Source organism: Ipomoea nil, unplaced genomic scaffold (genome assembly GCF_001879475.1).
Source record: "Ipomoea nil cultivar Tokyo-kokei standard unplaced genomic scaffold, Asagao_1.1 scaffold2144, whole genome shotgun sequence".
NCBI lineage: Eukaryota > Viridiplantae > Streptophyta > Magnoliopsida > Solanales > Convolvulaceae > Ipomoea > Ipomoea nil.
This window is the reverse complement of record NW_017618572.1, coordinates 1,560,083-1,584,655: the sequence shown is the minus strand read 5'-3', so window position 1 is coordinate 1,584,655 and position 24,573 is coordinate 1,560,083. Positions and strand designations below refer to the sequence as shown.

The 24,573-nt window shown below is 34.1% G+C and overlaps 4 protein-coding genes and 1 long non-coding RNA gene across 5 annotated transcripts; 3 read left to right on the top strand and 2 right to left on the bottom strand.

Moving 5' to 3' along the window:
• Positions 1–4,431: 4,431 nt before the first annotated feature.
• LOC109148601 (receptor like protein 30-like) lies at positions 4,432–5,469 on the top strand. The gene has a single exon (XM_019296335.1). It carries the CDS (start codon positions 4,432–4,434, stop codon positions 5,467–5,469), a length of 1,038 nt encoding a protein of 345 aa, XP_019151880.1.
• Positions 5,470–11,501: 6,032 nt separating this feature from the next.
• On the top strand, positions 11,502–14,767 carry LOC109148748 (receptor like protein 30-like). Its single transcript, XM_019296473.1, has 3 exons — positions 11,502–13,918; positions 13,987–14,665; positions 14,748–14,767. The coding sequence occupies exons 1-2, from the start codon at positions 11,570–11,572 to the stop codon at positions 14,002–14,004; spliced, it is 2,367 nt and encodes a 788-aa protein (XP_019152018.1). The 5' UTR covers positions 11,502–11,569; the 3' UTR covers positions 14,005–14,665; positions 14,748–14,767.
• LOC109148752 (receptor like protein 30-like) lies at positions 14,066–14,633 on the top strand. Its single transcript, XM_019296477.1, has one exon. It carries the CDS (start codon positions 14,083–14,085, stop codon positions 14,614–14,616), a length of 534 nt encoding a protein of 177 aa, XP_019152022.1. The 5' UTR covers positions 14,066–14,082; the 3' UTR covers positions 14,617–14,633.
• Positions 14,768–16,310: 1,543 nt separating the features above from the next.
• Positions 16,311–23,903, bottom strand: LOC109148750 (serine/threonine-protein phosphatase PP2A catalytic subunit-like). The gene is made up of 11 exons (XM_019296476.1): positions 23,542–23,903; positions 22,495–22,551; positions 22,083–22,166; positions 19,883–19,954; positions 19,601–19,672; positions 19,297–19,337; positions 18,457–18,523; positions 17,281–17,472; positions 17,082–17,171; positions 16,889–16,999; positions 16,311–16,800 (listed from the first exon to the last, which is right to left on the bottom strand). Exons 1-11 carry the CDS (start codon positions 23,638–23,640, stop codon positions 16,735–16,737), a joined length of 951 nt encoding a protein of 316 aa, XP_019152021.1. The 5' UTR covers positions 23,641–23,903; the 3' UTR covers positions 16,311–16,734.
• On the bottom strand, positions 20,667–21,979 carry LOC109148754. Its single transcript, XR_002048866.1, has 2 exons — positions 21,230–21,979; positions 20,667–21,196 (listed from the first exon to the last, which is right to left on the bottom strand). It is a non-coding gene; the product is annotated as an uncharacterized LOC109148754 (long non-coding RNA).
• Positions 23,904–24,573: the final 670 nt, after the last annotated feature.

Genomic DNA, 24,573 nt, shown 5'->3' with positions numbered 1-24,573 from the left:
CAATGGTTAAAAAAAAATATTAAAATTCTAATAGGGGACTAGGAATGATAATATCGTAGTTAGGAATCAAACCTAACTGGCCTATCCCTAGTTTATGGGTTGAAAGTTAGGACCACCAGCCACTAAGCTAGGAGTGCTGTAATGGTCCAAGGGGTCATGTCTAAAGGGAGACATGAGGCCCCTTATATAGTGTTGAAACCTTCCAGATGCTTGACAAGTGTACGACTTTGGTTTGTCTTCATTCTTGACCATACATATGTACCCCACTATTTGCCACATCGCCATTCACTTGAATATGTATAATCGATTGTGCCTTTGTAGATGAGAATTGAGTAGCTTGGTTTGTTGGTTATACCTTTTACTTCTTTTTAATTTGCTACCTCACCTTCCGCAAATTATGTTGTGAAAACGTGTTCACCATGCGCATGGAGAACACAGGGTTAGATCCATAATTTCTATACTGTAGATCCATAATTTGTTATTTTTTATTTTTGTTGAAAACGTAGATTCATAATTTTGTTTTTAATTTGTTGTTACAGATATTAAGAATCTACAGTACAGAAATTATAATCTACAGTATAGAAATTATGAATCTACAGTACATAGATTATGAATCTACAGTATAGATGTTATGAATCTACAATATAGAAATTATGAATCTACAGCTTAGAAATTATGGATCTATCCCGTTAACAACAAATGAAAAACATAATTATGAATATACGCTTTCAAAAAATTAAAAAATTGAAAAATTATGAATCTACAATATAGAAATTATGAATCTACCACTGTGTTCACCATGCGTATCGTGAACACGTTTCCACAGCATAACTATTGCTCACCTTCCAAGCCTAATGCCTCCTTTACTCGTTATGGGCCAAAACTTTACTAATTAATGAATTTATTCATTATTAATATTGTAATTTTTTCTCATAACTAACTTGTTCAATTCTTAAATTAAATATTAAATTTTAATTTAAAAATATTACATTTTTTTTAACAGTATTACAATTTCCTTGTAAGTAATAAGCATTGTATTCATGATTGATATTATATTATTCAATATATGTATGCATTATATTTATATTTTGATACTATCCTCTCAAAGGATAAAGATTTATGAGATGATATCACAGAAGACGACTCACCCAATTTGTTTCCAAATACGTGAACCTCATGTTGGAAAAATAGCATTAAAATGATATTTTGAGTGATTATTTTGTAGTACAAATATATTTGGGATCCACTTCTGATTTGGGTCGGGTCAATGTGGATTCGGGTTCTTCGTAGTGAGACGAAGAATTTGATATAATGTACGCTCAAAATGGATAATAGGTGAATGAGAAATTGATACTCAAAGTGAACCTATTTGAAAGAAGTCAAAAACTTAAGTTTAGATGCTAATTAAAATTAGTATTCTAATAACATTTGTTGCACTGTACGAAAGTTGGTGCTTAAGTGGATTAAGCTTTGAAAGCTTAATTATAAAGCTTTGAAATTGGGAATGTTGGAAATATGCATGCACGAATGTTCCTTTATTTTTGAAAGCTTAATTAAGCTTTGGATTGGGAAATATGCATGGACGAATGCTGCATGGAATTGAAGTTTTGTGCTCCTTTCGTGGGTTTTAGATTCAGTGAGCACGAATCAATGTTATATGCATTGATTCGTGTTACATCGTTTCGGTGTTTGGGGACCACTCGGGTGTGGTTTCTGGTCCCAATTCGTTAAATTTTCGGGTTTGTACGAACTTCTTGGTCACTCAGATATTTTGAACCAGGTCGTTATGGTCGGTACGAATTAATCGGATATTAAGTTCGTGACCGTTGATATTATTTCGATAATAAGTACAACCGTTTCAAACGTTATAATTCAATTTTTAAATTGAATTTATGTTGGTTAATGTGTCATGATGATGCTATTAAGTACCAACCTCCTATATAAGAGTGTAGTGGGAGTAGAGGTCTTTTGAACTGTATAGTGAGAGACAACAAGTGAGGGAAGAACACGAGAGTACACAACACACAAAGATAAGCACTTTTTCTTCTCAAAAACTTTGCTCCTACTCCATTCTTGAAGCTATGTTTTGCCCGTGCTCTTGTTCGCCGGGTTCGTTCGTTTGGGTGCTCAAACGTCGAACCGTTGTACGTTTTATCCTGGGAAACCTAGGCCACAACGCTCCTAGCACTTCTGGGAGGTGGCAAACAAGGTTTTAAGGAAAGACAGACACTTTGCCTAACTCGTACTTTCTTTCTTCTTCTTTCTTGTTTTGGATTATGCTTTTAAGCAAAAATCCGTTCTCCATCTTTTGACATATTAGTTGGATTGGACTTATAAGCTGAGGATTATTAGTTTCAATTTTGGTTGATATATATATTGGTATATCTTTTTCGTAGATATACATGTATATATAACCTTTGGATCCGTTTTATATATATGTGTGTGTATATATATATTTCGGATAAATATCCAATAATATTTTATATACTTGTGTGTGTATATATATAAATATTATTTTTGGGATATTAAATTCATTGTGGTTCATTATCACCAACAATCTTAAAACCTTATTTCTTTTGATAATGAACAAATCGTTGGATTCCAAGAGTATTGGATCCGTGAATGTTGCCGGAGGTGCACATTCAAATGGTCAGAATGGCAACGATGTTGCACATGTGATGCCAGTTGATGGCAGCAACGTTGGAAATGATATTTCCATGGGAGTTGCAAAGACACACGATGGTGCTCCGGAGAACTTTGGTTCACGAACCGGTAGACCTGTGGCTGGTGACACACAATTGGTACCTATTGTGTTGTCTAACGGATCGGCTAAAAGCCACGAAGGATCCTATGATGGCGTAATGACTACATGGTCTGTGGACTATGGCAGTGTTACCAATGACTTCAACCGTAATCGAAGGAAACTCAAGCGGAAGCTTAGCTTTCAAGAAGATTATGAGAAGAAGGAGAAATGCCAATATGAAGCGAATCGTCATCCTGGTGAAAAGGTTGAGGACAATTTCGCTATGTTTCAAACGTGTGGATGGTTGGACGAGTGAGGTCACAACCGAGGTACCCCCGATGTGCGCTATGGACCACCCGTTGTGGAGTGGACGGTTGAGAATGGAACAAGGCACACGGGTTCGAAGGACTACTACATAGGAATAATGGAAATTGGTTTCCAATGTAATTTTTTCTATTTATTTATTTGTTAAATAAATGTTGTAGTATCCTTGTGATACATTTTATTGTTGAATAAAATGAATTGTTCCATTTGTGTATTGAACTTTGTATATTTCAAAATATTCTTGTGTGATATTTTTAATATATATATATATAAGATTCAATAAGGGTGCGTAGTGCATCACGGAGCATTATGTGGAAAATGCTAAAATGGCTTAACGGCCGGAACAAAATGTAACAAGCGTGTTACATATTGAAATCCTGTAAAGAACTTCGGTTCTAATTCATGTTGAACGATACAGATTTCAAAATAGGATTAATTTGTCAAAAAAAAAAAAAATTGGGATAACTATATAATCGTGAGCGTCACAGCTCAAGTGTTTGAATATTTTATATAATATTCTAAGAACGACTATATGAGTTTGGTTCAACTAGTTTTGGAAATTTGGTTGATTTGGTTTTGTTAATTGTGTTATAATTAACTTGATCAAAAATTCCAAATTATACTAGTATATTTAATTTGAGACAAATTGTGTTTTGGTAGATAGTGCTTTTGTAGCACTAATGGAAAGTGCAATTTAATTTGGCACTTTGAAGTGCAAATTAAACCACTGTAAGAGTGCTATTAAGCACTAGGTAAAGTGCCTAATTAGGTACTTTCGGCCACTTGGTGACTACACATACGAAACATATGATTTTTAGGACGCTCAATGCATTATGCGTCCTGCTGTGTGATATAACAATAGCAGAAGAGCTGGTTTTGGGAAAATGCAAATGATTAAAAAAACTGAAATTAAGAGATAATAATATTCCTCCCTCTACAGAATGCAACCACAAAGAAAAAAAAATTATAAAAAAAAAAAAAAGAAAATATTAAGCAAATGATCCTTGCATTATATTACAATAAACAACAAAAATATGCAAGAAAAAAGAACAAAATCAAGCTTTGCATGAAATGGTACAAGCTCAGCAAGCAGCAATGCCGTCAACTTCCAATATGGATGCCATATTTGATATTTCCACATCAGTAACAATAATTAGGAGTTCTATTCCCTTCTTTAATTAATTGCAAGTTTTTAAAAGATAATCTTTAATTTTTTTTACATATAAGGAAAATGGTGAATTTCGTATTGAGTTTCAAACTTAATCTTGTTAGCCAAATAAGTTTATCTATAAATAGCGATGCCAATTTTAATAAAATCATAGAAACTTTCTGCCTTCAACATTTTTTACTTGAAATTAAAGCAAATGAGTAGCCAACTTCCTCTAATCCTTCTCTTGCTATTTGTAGCACAGTGTCTCCTCTTTTTAATTTCCTCTGTTTCCTTATCTGCATATGCTTTGTGCCAAAATGATGAACGTCTTGCCCTACTCCATTTCAAACAGTCCTTAAAAATAGATACCAATCCAATAGATTATTGTGTCCAGAGTTCCATTCAGCAGAATTCCTATGAAAGTGTCCAGAATTCCTATCCAAAAACGATTTCTTGGAATAGTAGCATTGATTGTTGCTTGTGGGATGGAGTTACATGTGACGAGTCCACAGGCCAAGTGATTGAGCTTGATCTTAGTTGCGGTCTACTTCTGGGAATATTTGAATCCGATAGCACTCTCTTCCACCTCTCTCATCTACAAAAGTTAAACCTTGCATGGAATCGATTCGATGGGTCATCCATTTCAGATAGATTTGGAGACTTCTCTTTTCTCACACATCTCAACCTTTCAAACTCAGGATTGTGTTGTCGAATTCCTTCAAAAATCTTACATCTTCCCACCTTAATTTCTCTTGATCTTAGTGACTCTTACTACAATTCTTTTTTAGAAATTGGAAATCATGATTTCATGTTTCTCCTTCAAAATGCAACACAGTTAAGGGAACTAGTTCTTGATGGATTAGACATCCATTCATCTATACCACCTATTGTCTCTTCTTCCATAACAACTTTGAGCCTTTCTGACACAGATTTACAAGGAAGTTTGCCCTCAAACATCTTTCACCTCCCAAATTTGCAAAAACTTTGTTTGCAGTACAACAAAAATCTCTCAATTCACTTTCCAAGCACCAAATGGAACAGTAGTTTGTCTCTCTCATATTTGGATCTCAGCTATACTAGATGTCCTCCAAACATTATTGAATCTCTTAGGAATCTTAGCAGACTCAAGCTTTTGGGATTAGCAAACTGTGGATTAAGTGGTAAAGTTTCAGAGACTATTTTAGATCTTGAGCAACTCACAGTATTAGACCTTTCTGATAACAATTTGGAAGGTCAAAGGTGGCTTTGCTGATCTGTTTATAAAGCTCTGGAGGTTGAAAAAGTTATTTCTTAATGATAACAGCATCACTGCCCAATTTCCGTCCTCCATCACCAACATTACTCATCTGCTGGTCTTAGATCTCTCAAACAATTCATTCTATGGAACAGTACCCTCTTGGCTTTTTAATCATTCTACTCTGTACTTACTTGACCTCAGTTATAATCAACTCCAAGGACCCATTCCAACCTCACTTTCAAAACACAAGAATTTGTTCTCCCTTACCTTTCATCCAACAATTTCAGCGGTACTGTAGAGTTCAACATGTTCTCAATCCTCAAAAGAATTGTAAGTCTAGATCTTTCTTACAACAGCCTATCAGTAGTCTCCAGTGGCAAAACCAACACTACCAGTTGGTCTGAAATCCTCATTGAATTGAGGTTAGTCTCGTGCAATTTGACGAATTTGGATTTTTTAAGAGATTCTAAGTCGCTTGAGTATCTAGATCTTTCTAACAATAAAATACAAGGAAGAATTTCAGAATGGGCTTGGTCAAACTGGCAATACACATTGCAGTATCTTAATCTATCCCACAACCACCTCACTAGTGTGGAAAGAATGAAACTTCATTCAATTCGTACTATTGATCTCCACTTCAACTTGCTAGAAGGGCCACTTCCTATTCCATCAGCTCCCTTTTTAAGCTATTATTTTGCATCACAAAACAAACTCAATGGTGAGTTGTCTTTCACTGTATGCAATTTAAGCTATGTTAATCTTCTAGACTTGGCCAATGTTATAGGCCAGGATATTTAGGATCGCGTCACAGGCTTAGAAACTTAGGAATAAAAACGAAGCTTTTCTGGAGTGCTTCTTCTCCCCAAATGAAGCGTTTTTTTGGAGTGCTTCTTCTCCCCCAAATGAACCGTTTTTTATAGAGTGCTTCTTCTCCCCCAATCTTCCATTTAATAGGAAGCCCAACATACAAAGTTCCCAGATGTCCCTTCTTCTAATACCTAGGCATCTATTTATAGAAGATAAAAACTACCCACTACCTTAAAGTGCTCTAACTACCTAAGGAAGTGGTCATCCCACTACTACAATAATAATAATAATAATAATAATAATAATAATAATAACTGCAGCAACACTTGTATCATTTCCCCGCCCATCAAAATCACCTTGTCCTCAAGGTGATGGTACACAGTGCCGGGCGACATCCCAACGAGCTGGCAGCAACGCTGGCTGGAAACGACGCAGCAGCTGGAGTGCGCACGGCGGAGACTGATGCGGACTGCCCCCCTAGCCTTGACGACGCTGGAGCTGTCTCAGAGTTCGTCGGTGGTGCTGCATGGCTGTTGGAGGTGACAACTGGCTCCTTCCCAATATATAGTTTGAGACTCAATATTTAATTACACAATCTCATATCCTTTCATATAAAGCTAAGGATGGGGAAGAGAGACCTGAATAAAAGTGTGTCCTTTGCAGTCATCAATTTCCTGAATATGAGAGACCTGACCAAGTATTTAGACAATCAACTTTACAAAGTTACAAACATTTATTATAATGACAATTATAATGAATTTCCTATATTATCTTGCATTCATATACTTTGAGTTACATATTTAAATAAATAAATTCGACATTTAATTACCTATATATGAACTTCTGCTATAGTCCTATATAATATTGAATTGATATACTTTTAAATATTTATTTAAATATAAATATTAGACATTAATCCATTCACGCAATGCGCTTGTAAAACTAGTAATAATATAAAAAAAAAATGCTCATCATCATTATTCTTGTTGTTGTTGTTGTTATAATAATAAAAAATAATAATAATACTAATAATAATAACAATAATAATAATAATAATAATAATAATAATAATAATAATAATAATAATAATTATTATTATTATTATTATTATTATTATGTTAGAAAATATTTTGCAATGAGTAAGTTAATTAAGAATAAGCCAATTACTATGAAGAGTGATGATATCCCAGTTACCATTTTAAATGGATGCATAGAACATATACTACATTGTAAATAATCATGAGTACGCAATATTTCGTTAATATAGTTTCTAAACAAATGAAAAAGTATAAAGTGAAAAATGATAAATTTGAAAATGTCTTATTATTATACAAGGCATAAATCAAAATGTACATGTTATAAATTCAGACTTTGCAATTGAATACTGAAGTTTAATAGCATGGTATGGCTATGGGAACTATCAATCGGCCTTCACGGGCTTAGCTCAATGGCGCATGATATGGCTATGTGAACTATCAATCGGGCTTAGCTCAATGGCGCATGGTATGGCTATGGGAGGATCGTTATGCTGTGCATCCGTATGCACCATGACATATGCAAAAAACGACGTCGTTTTATTAAAAACACGCATCCTACTTAAAAAAAAAAAAAATCACTTTCGATTCCCCTCAACAGCATTATGTGTTCATAGATTCTGAAATTTTAGTTCATAGATTCTGGAATTTTAGTTTATCGATTCTGGAATTTTAGTTCATTCATTTTGGAATTTTAGTTCATAGATTCTGGAATTTTAGTTCATTCATTCTGGAATTTTAGTTTATAGATTTTGGAATTTTGGTTCATTCATTCTGGAATTTTAGTTCATAGATTCTGGAATTTTGGTTCATTCATTCTGGAATTTTAATTCATAGATTTTGGAATTTTAGTTCATAGATTCTGGAATTTTAGTTCATCGATTCGGGAATTTTAGTTCATTGATTCTAGATATATAGTTCAAATTATGCACAATATAATATTGTTGCTGGGAATCGAAACTGAATTTTTTTTTTTAAGTGAGACGCGCGTTTTTAATAAAACGACGTCGTTTTTGCATCCGTATGCACCATATATGGTGCATACGGATGCACAACATAATTTACCGCTATGGGAACTATCAATCAGCCCTCACGGGCTTAGCTCAATGGTTCAATAGACAGTATTTGGGGCATTATTCTCAAAGTGGGCAGATCCCTTGTGCGCACCGACACTTGATTTTGTTTGTTGAGCCATTGAGTCACCGTGATTTACATATTTTCAAATGCTCTGTCGGGACCGGGGTGGACTCAACATTTTGGGAAAAGAAGGGAACCATCAATCGTTATATGGTGGATCATGGTCCACGCAAATAATTAAAAAGAAACAATTGTCCTTACCGCATATCATGTTATAGATATGTATATTATCAAATGAACATGTAGTAAAATTTAAATGATATTTTAATGTTACTATAATGAACCTATAATGTGTATAAAATCAAATTGGATAATATAGACAAGAAGTGTAATTAAAATGAATCAGCTCTGATTTTGTCGCATATGGTCTTTCTAGTGCAATTTATTTCCTTTGTGATTTTTAAAATTATTAAATAAGAGTAGAGTTTACCTTGTGCATACTCTCTGGTAGTAGTCCGTCATCTAAAAAACTAAATTCTTAATAGTAAAATACTTATAATTTTAAGCAAATAATTAAATAAGATTAATAACGTTTTAATGTGGTCAGATCATTTTAATTTGCTTAAGGCCCTTTTAAACGCCTTCCCTCTCATTCAAGACTAATTTTGTAGTGTTCAATTAAGCTTCTATCTTGTCTGTATGAACAACTCAATTGATCGCAAGAGCAAAATTTAAGAATAATGATCCGAGCTCGAACCTTACCAATAATAATGTGAAAGTAACCTCTCAAAGTACAATCTCTCAAACTGTGATGCTCCTTATGCGCAATAAACAAAGGTCTAAGTTCTGTGTTCAGCTGAGTTACCATGATTTACAATAACAATTAAACTTCTGGTGAAAATGACTACATTAATTGGACGTGTCAAACACGATGACTACACTTTAACCAATGTTTTGTAGTTTGCAATTATGCTTAGGGGAAGGGAAAATACTGCACTCTTACTGCCGTCAACTGAACGTTTTATAGACTTTGAACAAATGACTTTAATTTGGAGGTTTTGTCGGCATTCAAAGACTACACAAATTCGACGAGTCAAACACGGAGTGTTTGAATTTTTTATTTTTTATTTTTGGTAAGGGGAGTGTTTGATGGCAAATTATGTTGTGTGTGCACCTTGCAAGGTAGACACGGTTTCAAAATTGTCATAATTGTAAATATAGAGTTCAAAATTATGAACAAAGAATTTTATAATTATGAACATAGAGTTCTGTATTGTGAATATAGAGTTCAATAATTGTGATTATGAACATAAAGTTCAGTAATTATAAATATAGAATTCAGTAATTATGAACATAGAGTTCTGTAATTGTGAATATAAAGTTCAATAATTGTGAATATGGAGTTTAAAAATTATGAACATAGAGTTTTATAATTATGAACATAAAGTTCAGTAGTTATGAACATAGAACCATGTCCACCTCATAACAATTGGTGTTTGATTAATACATTTTAATCAAGTTTTGTGTAGCATTGAAAATTTGTTTCAGTGTCTGATTGTAAGAATGTTTTATCATTCAATCGATCTTATTATAAACTTTTCCTCGATCCATTTTGTATTGTAAAATAAATTTTATTGTGGAATGTGGGTCTGTGGTCCACATGGACCATCGTCAAACGGCACCGTTTTTAATTTTTGTACTTTCATTACAGCAACACTCGGTACAATATAATTCTAATTCAACTACTATTTCATCCTTCATTCCTTCTACTACAATAAACAACAAAAATATGCTAGAAAAAAAGAACAAAACCAAGCTAGCTTTGCATGAAATAGTACAAGCTAAGCAAGCAGTAATGTCGTCTCGCCATCTTCAATTACTTCATTTCATTGTAAGATTAGTACATTACAGAATTAAAAAGCTTCACCTGCCATTTTTACATGCTTTATGTCATCCCACCATCGCCATCTTTAGGTTACGTCTGGCTCACCTCTCTTGGGAGCTGGTTCAAACTGCAATATAATCACCATATATAGTTTCAGACTTAATATTTAATTACACAATCTCATATCCTTTCAGATAAAGCTAAGGATGGGGAATGAAGAGAGACCTGAATAAAAGTGTGTTCTTTGTTGCAGTCATCAACTTCCAGTATGGATGCCATATTTCCACATCCCGCGGTAACAATAATTAGGAGTACTATACCCTTCTTTAATTAATTGCAAGTTTTTAAAAGAAAATCTTTTTGTAAATATAAGGAAAATGGTGAGTTTCGTATTGAGTTTCAAACTTTTGTTTTTTTTTTTTTTTTTTTTTGAATGTTAGTAACTCTATTACAATATAGTATCTGTGAAGCTCAAACTCACAACCTCCTATATGGGAATCCAAACCAGGTGTCATTAGGCCATAAGATCTTGGCATTGAGTTTTAAACTTAATTATATATTTGGCTATAAAATCTTTTAACGCTATTTTATGAATATAAAATTAGTCATTACATTTTTTAAATTCATAAATTCTTGATCAGATTAGGCTAATATTACTAATTTTCCATACAACATAATTATAATATATGTAACCCTTAGCTTAAGGCAAAAGAAAAAATGTGATCATAAATAGAAATCTTGCTAGTCTTCCCATTTCTTGAAGACAAATAACACTATCTATAAAGGAACGTTATGGTATGAGCACGTGCCTACCTTATAAGGTGGGCACGGTTCCATAGTTTCTATACTGTAGATTCATATTTTTTATACTGTAGATTCATAATTCATATACTGTTGATTCATATTTTCTATACTGTAGAATCATAATTTAAATACAGTAAATTCATAATTTCTATATAGTATATTCATAATTTCTATACTGCAGATTCATAATATCTGTTTTGAAGATTCATAATTTTTGTACTGTAAATTCATAATTTCTAAACTGTATAGTTATCAAATTATGAACATATTGTTCTATGATTTGTGAAAACAGAGTTCAACAATAGGAATCTAAATTATAAATTTTATGAATCTACAATATAGAAATTATGAATTTACAGTATAGAAATTATGGATATGGAACCGTGCCCACCTCGCAAGGTGGGCACTTACTCATAGCATAATTTGCCATCTATAAATATGTAGGCCTATTTTGATAAAATCATATACACTTTCTGCCTTCAACTTCCTTTGCTTGAAATTTAGGCAAATGGGTAGCCAACTTCTAATCATTCTCTTGCTACTTGTAATACAGTGTCTCCTCTTTTTAATTTCCTCTGTTTCCTTATCTACATCTACTTTGTGCCAAAATGATCAACGTCTTGCCCTACTCCATTTCAAACAATCCTTTAAGATAAATACCTTGCCAGTAGATTATTGTGTCCTGAGTTCCATTATTCACCATAATTCCTATGACGGTGTCCAGAATTCCTATCCAAAAACCATTTCTTGGAATAGTAGCATCGATTGCTGCTTGTGGGATGGAGTTACGTGTGATGAGTCCACAGGCCAAGTGATTGAGCTTGATCTCAGTTGCAGTCGACTTCAAGGAAAAATTGATTCCAATAGCACTCTCTTTCACCTCTCTTCTCTACGAAAGTTAAACCTTGCATGGAATCAATTCGATGGGTCATTCATTTCACATAAATTTGGACACTTTTCTTATCTGACACATCTCAACCTTTCAAGCTCAGGATTGTCAGGTCAAATTCCTTCAGAAATCTTATATCTTCCCAACTTAATTTCTCTTGATCTAGGTGACTCTTTGAACTATTATTCTCGTTTAGAAATTGGAAATCATGATTTCATGTTTCTCCTTCTAAACACAACACAGTTAAGGGAATTAGTTCTGGATGGAATACCCATCCATTCAACTATACCACCTAATGTCTCTTCTCTCATAACAACTTTGAGCCTTTGTGACACAGAATTAAAAGGAAGTTTGCCCTCAAACATCTTTCACCTCCCAAGCTTGCAAAAACTTTTTTTAAAAGGCAACAAGAATCTCACAATTCGCTTTCCAAGCACCAGATGGAACAGTAGTTTGTCTCTCTCATATTTGGATCTCGGCTATACTAGATGTCCTCCAAGCATTATTGAATCTCTTAGGAATCTTAGCAGAGTCAAGTATTTGGGATTAGCAAACTGTGGATTAAGTGGTAAAGTTTCAGAGACTATTTTAGATCTTGAGCAACTCACAGCATTAGACCTTTCTGATAACAATTTGGAAGGTGGCTTTGCTGATTTGTTTATAAAGCTCTGGAGGTTGAAAAAGTTACTTCTTTCTGATAACAACATCACTGCCCAATTTCCGTCTTCCATCACAAACATTACTCATCTGGAGGCCTTAGATCTCTCACACAATTCACTCTATGGAACAGTACCCTCTTGGCTTTTAAATCATTCTACTCTATACTATCTTGAGCTTGGATATAATCATCTCCAAGGACCCATTCCAACATCACTTTCAAAACACAAGAATCTGATCTTCCTTGACCTTTCATCCAACAATTTCAGCGGTACTGTAGAGCTCAACATGTTCTCATACGTCAAAAGACTAACACTTCTAGATCTATCTGACAACCGCCTATCAGTAGTCTCCAATGGCAAAACCAACTATACAAGTTGGTCTGAAAGCCTCTTTATCTTGAAGTTAGTCTCGTGCAATTTGACGAATTTGAATTTTTTAAGAGATTCAAAGTTCCTGATGGTTCTAGATCTTTCCAACAATCAAATACAAGGGAGAATTCCAGAATGGGCATGGTCAAACTGGCAGGACATGTTGCTGTATCTTAATCTATCCCACAACCACATCACTAGTGTGGAAGGAATTGAACTTCATTCAATTCGAACTATTGATCTCCAATTCAACTTGCTAGAAGGGCCACTTCCCATTCCATCATCTCCCTTCATAACATTTTATTTTGCATCACAAAACAAACTCAGTGGAGAGATACCTTTCAGTGTATGCAATTTAATCTTTGTTCAAATTCTAGTCTTGGCCAATAACAATTTAAGTGGTGCAATCCTGCAATGTCTTGGAAACTCTAGCGAGTTTTTGGAGATACTGGACCTGCATAACAATGAATTCCGTGGTTCCATTCCTTCAACTTTTTACACAGCAAATCAGTTACATACTCTTAATTTGAGAGGAAATAAGTTGGAAGGAAGAATTCCACAATCCTTGGCCAGTTGTATTAATTTGGTAGTTCTTGATCTTGGAGAAAACAAATTGAGCAATATATTCCCCGAGTGGCTGTTAACACTCCCAAAATTACAGGTACTTAGTCTGAGATCTAACCACTTCCATGGCACCATAACCACTTCACCAACTAAACACTTGTCTTCTCAACTAAAGATCATTGATCTCTCCCACAATGAGTTTACTGGGAATTTGCCGGTTTGGTTGTTCAAGAGCTTTACTGCTATGAAAAACACCGATGAAGATAGAAAGCCACCGAGTTATTTTGGGGATCAAGAAAACAGCTACTACAAAGACACTTTGGAGTTGACATGGAAGGGAAGCGAGCTTAATTTTGTAAAAATCTTGACTGTGTTTACCTTGACTCTTTAGTGTTGGTGTGGAAAGGAAGCCAACTTAATTTTGAAAAACTCTTGACTCTGTACACCACCATTGATCTCTGAAGTAACAAATTTGAAGGGAAAATTCCTGGGGCCATAGGACAACTTCTTTCCCTCCGAGGTTTGAATTTATCGCACAACATGTTGTGTGGTAGTATCCCCCGTTCTTTTGGAAAACTATCCTTGTTGGAATCATTAGACCTTTCCTCAAATCAGCTTGGTGGGGAAATTCCAAAGGAGTTGGCACCTCTTACATTTCTTTGTGTTTTCAAACTCTCTCATAATCATCTTACAGGATGCATACCCAAGGGGAATCAATTCAACACATTTGATAAGGGTTCTTACGAAGGGAATGATGGCCTGCGTGGATATCCAATGACAAAAGACTGTGGGAATGGTGTCTCATCTCAATCACCTACCCTAGAAGTGCTCCATCAAGAAGACAATGTGAGCATTTTAGATGGTTGTACCTGGAAAGTTGTGTTGTTGGGCTATGGTTGTGGTGGTGTTTTTGGAATGGTAATGGGGGGTCTCATGCTTTTAACTCGAAAGCCCTATTGGATTACTAAATTTGTTGAAGAAGAAGGATGCAGAATTTTGAGGAAATTGAAGAACAGAAAGAGGTCAAAGACACAAAGGAATGGAAGAAGAAGGATTCAGAACTATGAGGAATGAGAATAGAAAGAGGTCAAAGACACCAAGGAGTGGAAGAAGAAGAAACTAGGTATGGTAATTAATAAATGTTGTTTTTTGGTTATGATCCTTTTTTTTTTTTTTTACAACTGATTTTGGGTTACAGTTTTCAGGGCTTTAACTCTACTTTGATGCATAGGACGGATTGCACTTTAAATAATTCAAGGCTAGTAGATAAGATAGTTTAAATAAATTTCACTTTTTCATTTCTTCATGTAATAATCTATTAGATTATGCTTTAGCTCGTTCACTTCAATTCGTAATAGTAAAATGTTTTGAACAATAACTAATTGTTTAATGCAATTTGTTTGCAATTAATAACATGTTCAATAAGTTGCTACTTATAACCATTATATTGTAGACTATGAATTGAAAACGGAAGGAATGCATGTTTAATAGTTGCCAGTCACTTATAAAGGTTAATGATTACAAGAGTAGTTCAGTTAGTGCACAAATTATATCATAAACTGTGATCTGCCATAAGCATTGTAAACAGCCGTGTTCAGATTAGGGGTGTAAATGAGCCAAGCTGCTCGCAAGTCGCTCGTGAGCGGCTCGGTCAACGCTCGGCTCGAACTCGGTCAAAATCGAGCTCGGCTCGAACTCGGTCAAAATCGAGCTCGGCTCGAGCTCGAGCAGCTCGTGGATTAAACGAGCACGAGCCGAGCTTAGGTATTGTAAGCTCACGGCTCGACAAGCCGTTCGCGAGCCTTATAATATATTATATAATATATAATATATAATATAATTATATTATATTTAGTATATAAAAAATAATAATTAGGGGAGGGAAATTAAAATACTTTAATAATTATGTATGGATAAAAATAATAAAATAAAGTAGTTTAAATTTTAAATCAAACAGGTCAAATTTGAGATCAAAATTGAGCTCAAATTGGAGCCTAAACTCGAGCTCGAGCTCGAGCAGCTCGACAATTGCCGGGCTCGAGCTCGAGCATCAGTTCACAAGCTCGAACGAGCTCGAGCTCGAGCTCGAGCAGTGCAATCATTAACGAGCACGAGCATGAGCCTACCCAGGCTCGGGCTCGGCTCGGCTCGTTTACACCCCTAGTTCAGATTATGTATTTATGGTTAACATACTATGTACATATAAACTGAGCATATATAATTTGCCAACTGCATGTACATAATATATAGGGAAAATTGTAAAAAATGCCTCTTTATAATATGTCAATTATCAATGTCACCTCTGAATTATGAGTGGTGTAAATGTTGCCCCTCAAGTATCAAAACGGTGCACATATAGCCCCTCCCGTAATGGAGATGTGGTTCCTCGTTAGTGTACGACACTGTTAAGTCGGAGTAAATATGTAATTTAGTTGTTTTTTCCCTCCCTCGATTAGAAATACCAGCGATGGGCAGCGGTGGGGAACCACATGTCCGTTACGGGAGGGGCTATATGTGCACCATTTTGATAATTGAAGGGCAACATTTACACCACTCATAATTCAGGGGTGACGTTGATAATTGACATATTATAGAGGAGCATTTTTTACAATTTTCCCTAATATATATTAACTACAAATACATAATTTATTAATTATATGTACATAATCTAGACAGGAACCACAATGTACATGGTAAACCTGACCCACGATATAACAATTGATTACTGCAAAGTATGGCTGGGGAACCGTCGAGCTGGTTTAGGAAAAAAAAAAGCAAATGATTAAACAAACTGAATTTAAGACAAGCTAATAATATTCCTCCCTCTACAGAATGCAACCACAAAGGGAAAAAATAATGACAAAAAAATATTGAGAAAATGATCATTCCTTCATTCCTTCTATCCTTCTACTACAATAAACAACAAAAATATGCAAGAAGAAAGAACAAAACCAAGCTTTGCATGAATGGTACAAGCTAAGCAAGCAGCAATGTTGTCTCGCCATCTTCAATTACTTCATTTCATTGTATCTCTGTAAGACTACTACATAACAGAATTAAAAACCTTCATCTGCCATTTCTACATGCTTTATGTCATCCCCACCATCACCATAGCAAAATTATAACCGTCAATTCAATTCCTAAACAGCCATTCGTAGGAGACTCATCTGATGTGCAACGTCACCTTGTAGTTCATAGAAAGTAATCTGGTGTTCTTCGGGTTACGTCTGGCTCACCTCTCCTCGGAGCTGGCTCAAACTGCAATATAATCACCATATATAGTTTCAGACTCAATATTTCATTACACAATCTCATATCCTTTAGATAAAGGATGGGGAAGAGAGACCTGAATAAAAGTGTGCCCTTTGTTGCCGTCATCAACTTCCAGTATGGACGCCATATTTCCACATCGGTAACAATAATTAGGAGCACTGAATATGGTAACCACCTTCTGGTCCTGCAAAACCAAAGCAAATTTAGGGTCCAAAAAAAATGGAAAATTGAAGTAAACACAGATTTGCTTATAGACAAATTATTACATGAGCCCAGTTATATCCATCCATAACCAGCTGGTGTGCTCTAGCAATAAGCTTCAAGCTGTTAGTATGGTTAAATTGCTCTGATATGTCCTGTTAAATTCAAATAACACCATAAAATAGGTAATTAGTATGCGGGAGTGCTATCAAACTACTAAAATTGATCAAAAAGTGAAAATAGGATATAGAAGTTCAAAATTACTTGGCCAAATGTATATCCTGCACCCCTAGGTGATATACCCCAACCGCAACGATCGTCAGGATCAGACCATAGAAGATCACACATTGGCCCTTCATGTGGAACTTCTTGTACACGATCAAAATTACGGATATTATCAAGAGTTTCAATAGATGGAGACAAACCACCATGGAGACAAAATATTTCAGACTCCACCTACAGAACAAATTTATAGGAAACGCAAAATCACAACCAGAAACTGACTGATAAGAACATTTACATCAATGGACACAGTAAATTAAGTAACAAAATGATAAATATTCTCTAGCTTAGCTACCAACATGAACATGCAAAAACTTCAGTGTAAATTGTGGTATTACTATTAAGAGGTGTACGTACAAAGAGTAACACCTAGAGACTTACATACATGTTGGTTGGAAAACCAATATTGTTAACCAACATTAAATTCACTGCATGATATGAAAGACATGACACACAAATTTCAAATACTCCCTCACATTTCTATTGCAACTCTTCACTTCTTGGGGATCAACTGATCAACTTTGTCCAATAGCCAAGGCATATTTCTTTAAATTTTAGATATTTTGATGGAGTTAAGTACTACTTTTCTTGCAGTTCTGAATATCAAAAATTAAGTTAGAAGAAGACGCACACCCACACCCCAGCCAGTTTGGACAATAGCAATGGGACAGTGGAAGTGTCAAATACATCACGTCTTTGTAGTTATTTTTTCACTCTTGAAATTGGCATAAAGTTTTAGAAACCCATTCTTTACCAATTATCATTTCAGTAATGCACATGTGGGAACCTAAATTGTTAACCATTCAAAAAATGGTAAAACAGGACTATAGAAGAAATATTGATATTCAACAGGCCACTACATTGGGACATCCCAAGTTGAAAGTCACAGCTAATGGGAATTGGGAAACTAATTATGAAGCGCCAAACTAGTCGTGCATGTACATGACTGCATACCGTTCCAAGTCCCCTAGAGGTTGTTTTATGCAACAAGCATCAGAGAGACTGATAATTGGAATTTCATGTCATTCCAACTAATGCCATGGGTCAAGTCAGTAAACACTATTTCAATTTTTGGAAAACAAGCTAAGTGACACCCACATATATGTGGGGTGGGAGGCCCAAAATAAGAGATTCAAGACAATGAGATGTTGTACTCACCAATGCTGTAAGTGGAAAATAGTCGAACAGATCTGTGAAAGTCTTCCAGACATTGGCATTACCATATCTGTAAAATGCAACTGCAGTGAATCAACACAGGTTTGCAAATATAAGACCTTTAAAAGAAGAAATAATTAGAAGAGAAAAAACTGAGAAAAGAACTTATCCAGAAGACATGTACACTTATCAGAAATACCATTTAATGCACCTTGAAGCATAAAAGACCAAACTGCAAAGTGTATTCCAGCTTAATTGTAGTTTTGAAACATAAATATGTGATAGTAATATTTTATCCATCATTTGCTTCTTGCCATTCTTAGGTGACTATGCATGGCATATTTAGAGACTGGATTATATATCCAACCTAATAAATATAAAATCAATTTCTGTGCTACATGTTTGATCAAATACTACTTATAGTTTCCTAAAGTTAATAGTTTCCATCATGAGATAAGGACCAGAACATAGAACTATCAAACATTAAGTCTCAATTATAATTAACTGGTATTACCTAATATCCGACTGAGTACCACACACTAGTCACTAGTAATTAAATAACAGATACATAGAACAAATAGAAGTGAAAAAGAGAACTGTTGATTACATATCATAACCATTGTTTCTTTTGTGAGAACTTAAAGAAAGACATCCACAGCATAGTTAATCCAGAGCAATTATTGAATTTAACTCAAAGAAAGACATCCACACTTTTTAACACCAATTTAAAGGGTAGTTATGAAATTGTTGTCCATTCAAAGAATGTTACATTCACATGTCCATCCCCAGAACAAAATGCAACATCTATGAATATTATAGTTCATGAAAGACTAGTAAACTCACTTCCTTAAGCATTCGTCGTAAAATCCATAAACTTGAGTAATCTGCAAGAAAGTCAGGCAATCAATTCAAGCAACTCATCTAAATTATGTAATAGTAACAGGAAAACTAAGAGTATGGAAGAGTCAAAAGGGAAAATCCAACATTTTTTAAGAACACTAAAGCATAAATGATTCGAGCTATCATTGAACTTCAATAGATGGAAATCATGGAATTATTCGAGTCACTGAAAGAAGGAGCCCATAAATGAGTATGACATTAAGAGGAAAATGATAATTGTGTTATTTAGCAATATGGAGGTGTATACCTGGCGACTCTCATGATTTCCCCTCAAAATTGTAATTCTTTGTGGATAACGAACCTTGAGAGCCACTAACAGCTGGAAAATAAATAAGCCATATGAGTTGCATTTTTTAGCAAACTGAATACTAATAAACCAATTGCAAAGAATTCTAAACCCCAAATAACAGTAATCCCCCCCCCCCCCCCCCCCCCAAAAAAAAAAAAAAAAGGAAAAGGAAATGTTAACAAGATAATTCTTCCTGTGCTTCTTTTGTATGATATAAACCTACGTTATTAAGAATCCTACCGTAACCGTCTCAACAGAGTAGTATCCACGATCCACATAATCTCCCATGAACAAATAATTGGTATCTGGGCACTACAAATAAGACAAAAGAAATTTCTTAAATATGACAAAACAACCCCAATAACATACACCACTCTCATAATAATCATACTACATGAGCAGCACATTAGATTGAAAAGAAAACCAACCACAATTAAAACTTCAGTTACACACACAAACACAGATAGAGGCAAGATAAAATAAATAAATAAAAATAAAACCAACAACAATACATTTACCATTTTCTCATGTTAAATTCATAGATTCACATTTTCTTGTGCAATCCTAGGACTACAAGTGAGCCAAACTGTTCGTGAGCTATTCCACCTACTCAGGCTTGACTCAATTAATATTCAAATTAGATTTAGTTAATTTCGAGCCAAGCTCGAGCTCAAGCAATTCAAATAATTGATAAGCCACTATCAGATGAACTCATTTAATTTATGTGAACAGATGAGCTTTTAGAAACTACTTCATAGTAGTAAGTGCTTTTAAAAACTAATTCATAGTAATCCCTTGATTGAGAATACCTTTAGCTACTATTAATGCAATGCATATTAAGCTGTTGGGACAACTATGTAAGTGGCTGAAATTTTACTATTATACAATTTACTGATTACTGATTTACTAATTTACTGATTACAATTAATTGTAAAGAGAAATGAAGTCCACTGATTAAGTATACCATTGCTGTATGATTGGGCTAATAGTTAAGTTAAGAATAACATTAATTACCTTTACTTTTTTTTATTTGTTGTATGAATCTAACGATGGAGTTAAGTTGAAGACATTTATGATTTCAGAGCACCATGATTCTTCCTGTTTTCTTGGTGGATTTGTTGGACTAACAAGGTGTATTCCCTTTACAGGGTTTTCAATCCAAGTGTTTTTTTTTTTTTTTGCTATTAAGATGATTTGCTCAAAGTGTTTTTGCTGAATCAATGCCAGATTAATAGTCTAATTATTGTATAAAAACTTTAATTCTTTGTTGGTCCTATTAAGATGATAACTTATGTATGATTTTTTATTTTTTTGGTTGCATAAGTGGTCACTATTATTAAGTTGTTTTCATTTATCTTTTAAGTTTTTTATTCAAATTATGATTTGTTGGTTTTTTTTTTCTTTTTGGCTATTTAAGATAATGTATGCTTCATGTTTTTTGCTGCATTAATGTCGGGTTTACAAAGTAATTATTGTAAAAAAACTTTATTTTTTTCATTGGTGTTGATGAGGGCCTTTTGATTGTGTTTTTGCTGCTATTAATGCTACTACTTGCTTTCAAAAAAATTTAAAAAAAAATGCTACTACTTAATAGTAACTTGTGTATTTTCTGATTTAGGTTGCATAACTTTTCATTATAATCAATAATCTGTCTTCTCTTTTTTTTTTTCCAGGTATTTGTTATTCAAATTGATATCTGCCCAACAATCAGGCACGAAGTATATTTTTGGATCACTGTAAGCAAGAAACTAATCTATTAGTAGGATGAAATTTTATTTTGAGGCTTTGTAATTCATGGTGAAAAGGTGATTTGGGCTTGTGTAATTGAAAGGGTATTACGCTTATGATATTTGATTATAAAAATATTATTTGTACAACTTTTGTATTAAAAAAATGAGGAAAGAATTTGTCTATCGAGCTTAGTCAAACTGTCAAATAGCTCGAGCTTGAGTTGAGCCGAGCTCAAACTCAAAAACTCAAAGCTCGGTTGAGTTCAAGCTTCGATTTTTCAAACCAAGCCGAGCTTCGAGTATCGACTATTCGAGCTCGGCTTGGCTTGTTTACACCTCCCATGCAAACACAGGTGCTGAATACAGTACTTACAAAAGGTTCAAAAAGAAGCCTTATGCAAACTCATAGGAAAGCTTACACAAACAATCACCTAGTTTGATAATTATTATGTATGTAACTGATGTCAGAAGATACCAATTGAATCATTGAAATACCTATATCATTGTCTTAAAAGATAAGAAAAATAAATTCTTGAATTTGCGTGAATGTATAAAGCATTTCCATTCATAAAAGTTCATCAAGTATTTTAAAACTTTGAATAAAAACTCAAAAAGCATCACAAGTGCTTATTGTGCATATTGCAATGGCAAGGCATCCATGCCAAAACCTGGAAATCATATGGTACAGAAAAATAGAAAAGAGAAGGTACCTTCCCACCGATCCGGAAAAGCTCAGCAAGATCATGGAACTGCCCATGAATATCGCCACATATAGTCACAGGGCTTTTCACAGGCTGCAGAAAAGAAATAACTTACTCTGAGTTTCTAAGCACTTTTGAACTTGTAATAGTTGCTAAAGGTAAAATTTAGAAATCAAAGTTTAAAATTTTTAATTTAAAAAAAAAAAAAAAAACTTTTAATATCTAAAATATTTTCTAAAAGGTCAACAACAAAGGTGAAATTAAACAATGCAAAAGCGTATAGGAGTAATTTCAACTTTCAGCCCACTGAACAAAATGAAATTATACAAAAAATAATGAAAAAGTAATCTATATATACACACATATAAGTGAGAGAGAGAAAGAGAGAGTGATAAACACAAGTATCCAGAAATTTACATACCTGTACATTGCTCTCATCCATCAGAATCTCTTTCGCTTTCTCACAAAGCACCCTCACCTACAGTTGAAAGTGAAAGATTTTGGTCAGTTTTTTATCTGAAAGAAAACAGGAGAAACCAAATGAAAAATAAAAATACTGCAACAACATGCAGCATTATATAATTCTCCATGCATATCTTTCAGTGCAAGGTACATTGCAAAGCTCAATACAAAACATTCTTCTGAAATACAAACTTAAAAGAATGCAAGCTACGACTTCCAAGGTTGACCATAATGCATTGATAAAACATTAAAGAAAAATGTCAAACTTTGCTCTGTTTAGAGTACCTTTCACAAATTTAAGCTCTAAAAGGAAAATGGAAATCGTAATTTAAAAAAAAAAAAAATCAAAACCCCAGCAGAGATTTAATTGGTAACTTCTTCACCCAATCTTATACTTTATATGACTATATGAGCCAACTCTTCTCTTTCTCTTTAATAGCAAGGTTATATGGACGTTCACCAAATCACCATGTACAATTACTTATGATAATTTTTGTTTCTCTTATATTAGACTATTATTACTTCAGAACCACATAACTAAGAGAAACGGAAGGAAGGATGGGTTTAAAAGAAAGAACAGCAATTAAGTAGAACTAACGATTCCAGCACATCGAATAAATTAAAACTTTTTTCAATTCTACAGACATATCCAAATTCCCGAGTAAACTAAAATTCCATTTAGATCTGAATTAGTCAGAGGCATGGGACCGAATTGTTTCCACTCGCATCTCCATTGGTTTTTTTCTAATTCTACAACAACCAATGGAACAACGGATCTAATTCCCAGATTCATAAATCCCCCAATAGCTGGCACTTAGAAAATCCCAAATTAAGAAAGGAAGTAATAGCGAGAACCCTTAGGGTTTGGAATCAAATTTCAGATCAGACCATCATGAAACCAAGAAATCAAGAAACGAATCACAGAAACGGATAAATTACAAAGGAAATTTAAACAATGGGACCTTAAACATCAATATTTTCCACGAAAAGCGAAGCCGGGGGGTACCTCTTGCTCTGACAAGGGTTTGCACTGCATGAGCTGAGCAATCTGCTCATCGAGATTCCCGTGAGCAGCGCTCGACGGCACCGAATCCATGCTGCTCATCTTCCCTTCTACTTCTTCTTCTTCTTCTACGACGTCGTTACCCTTATTTACACTGAGAGACGAAGACGACGAGGAAAAAGCGCCTGCGAGCGAAGCAGAAGAGAAGAAATCCAATATTTTGGGTAATCGAGATTTGACGATTCCTCCTCGTTGTTGAATACGACGTCGTTCTCCCGAGCTCCGCCCGTACGAGGAGAGAGGGAAGTGGAGTGGAGAAGCGAAGAGTGGTGGTGGTGAAACCAAAGGGAAAACACAGCAAAATGAAAAAAAAAAAAAAAAAAAAAAAAAAAAAAAAAGTAAAATTAAATTAAATTAAAAAATACCACTCCCACGTGGGTCCCAGGCCGTCCTTGTCTTTTCTTCTTTTTTACCTTTTTTTTCCACATAAAATATGTTATACTGATATTTCTCAATTTTAAAAGGCTTTTATTGATTAAAAATAATCTAAATATTTGTTTTTAATAACAATTAGGGGCGTTTGGTTCGGGTCATCTTAGATTACCTAGGTAATATGAGTCTGGTAATGTTATATTACCTTGTTTGGTTCAAGTTAAAGATTACCTGGTAATGTTATATTACCTGAAAGCTGATGTGGCAGTAATGTTTCAGCGTAATGTGATTACCCCATTTTTGTAGGTAATCTTAGATTACCTTGAATTATTCCAACTTTTCCCTTGTTAACTAATCCTTATATAATAATAATAATAATAATAATAATAATAATAATAATAATAATAATGAAATGAATATATATTTATATAATCAAATATACATGTGTGTATATTTATATATTTAGGATTTTTTTTAATATTTAAGTATTGATATACATTCATATAAATAAATAAATACACACATATAAATATAAAAATATAAAAATATAATATATATATATATATATATATATATATATATATATATATATATATATTATTG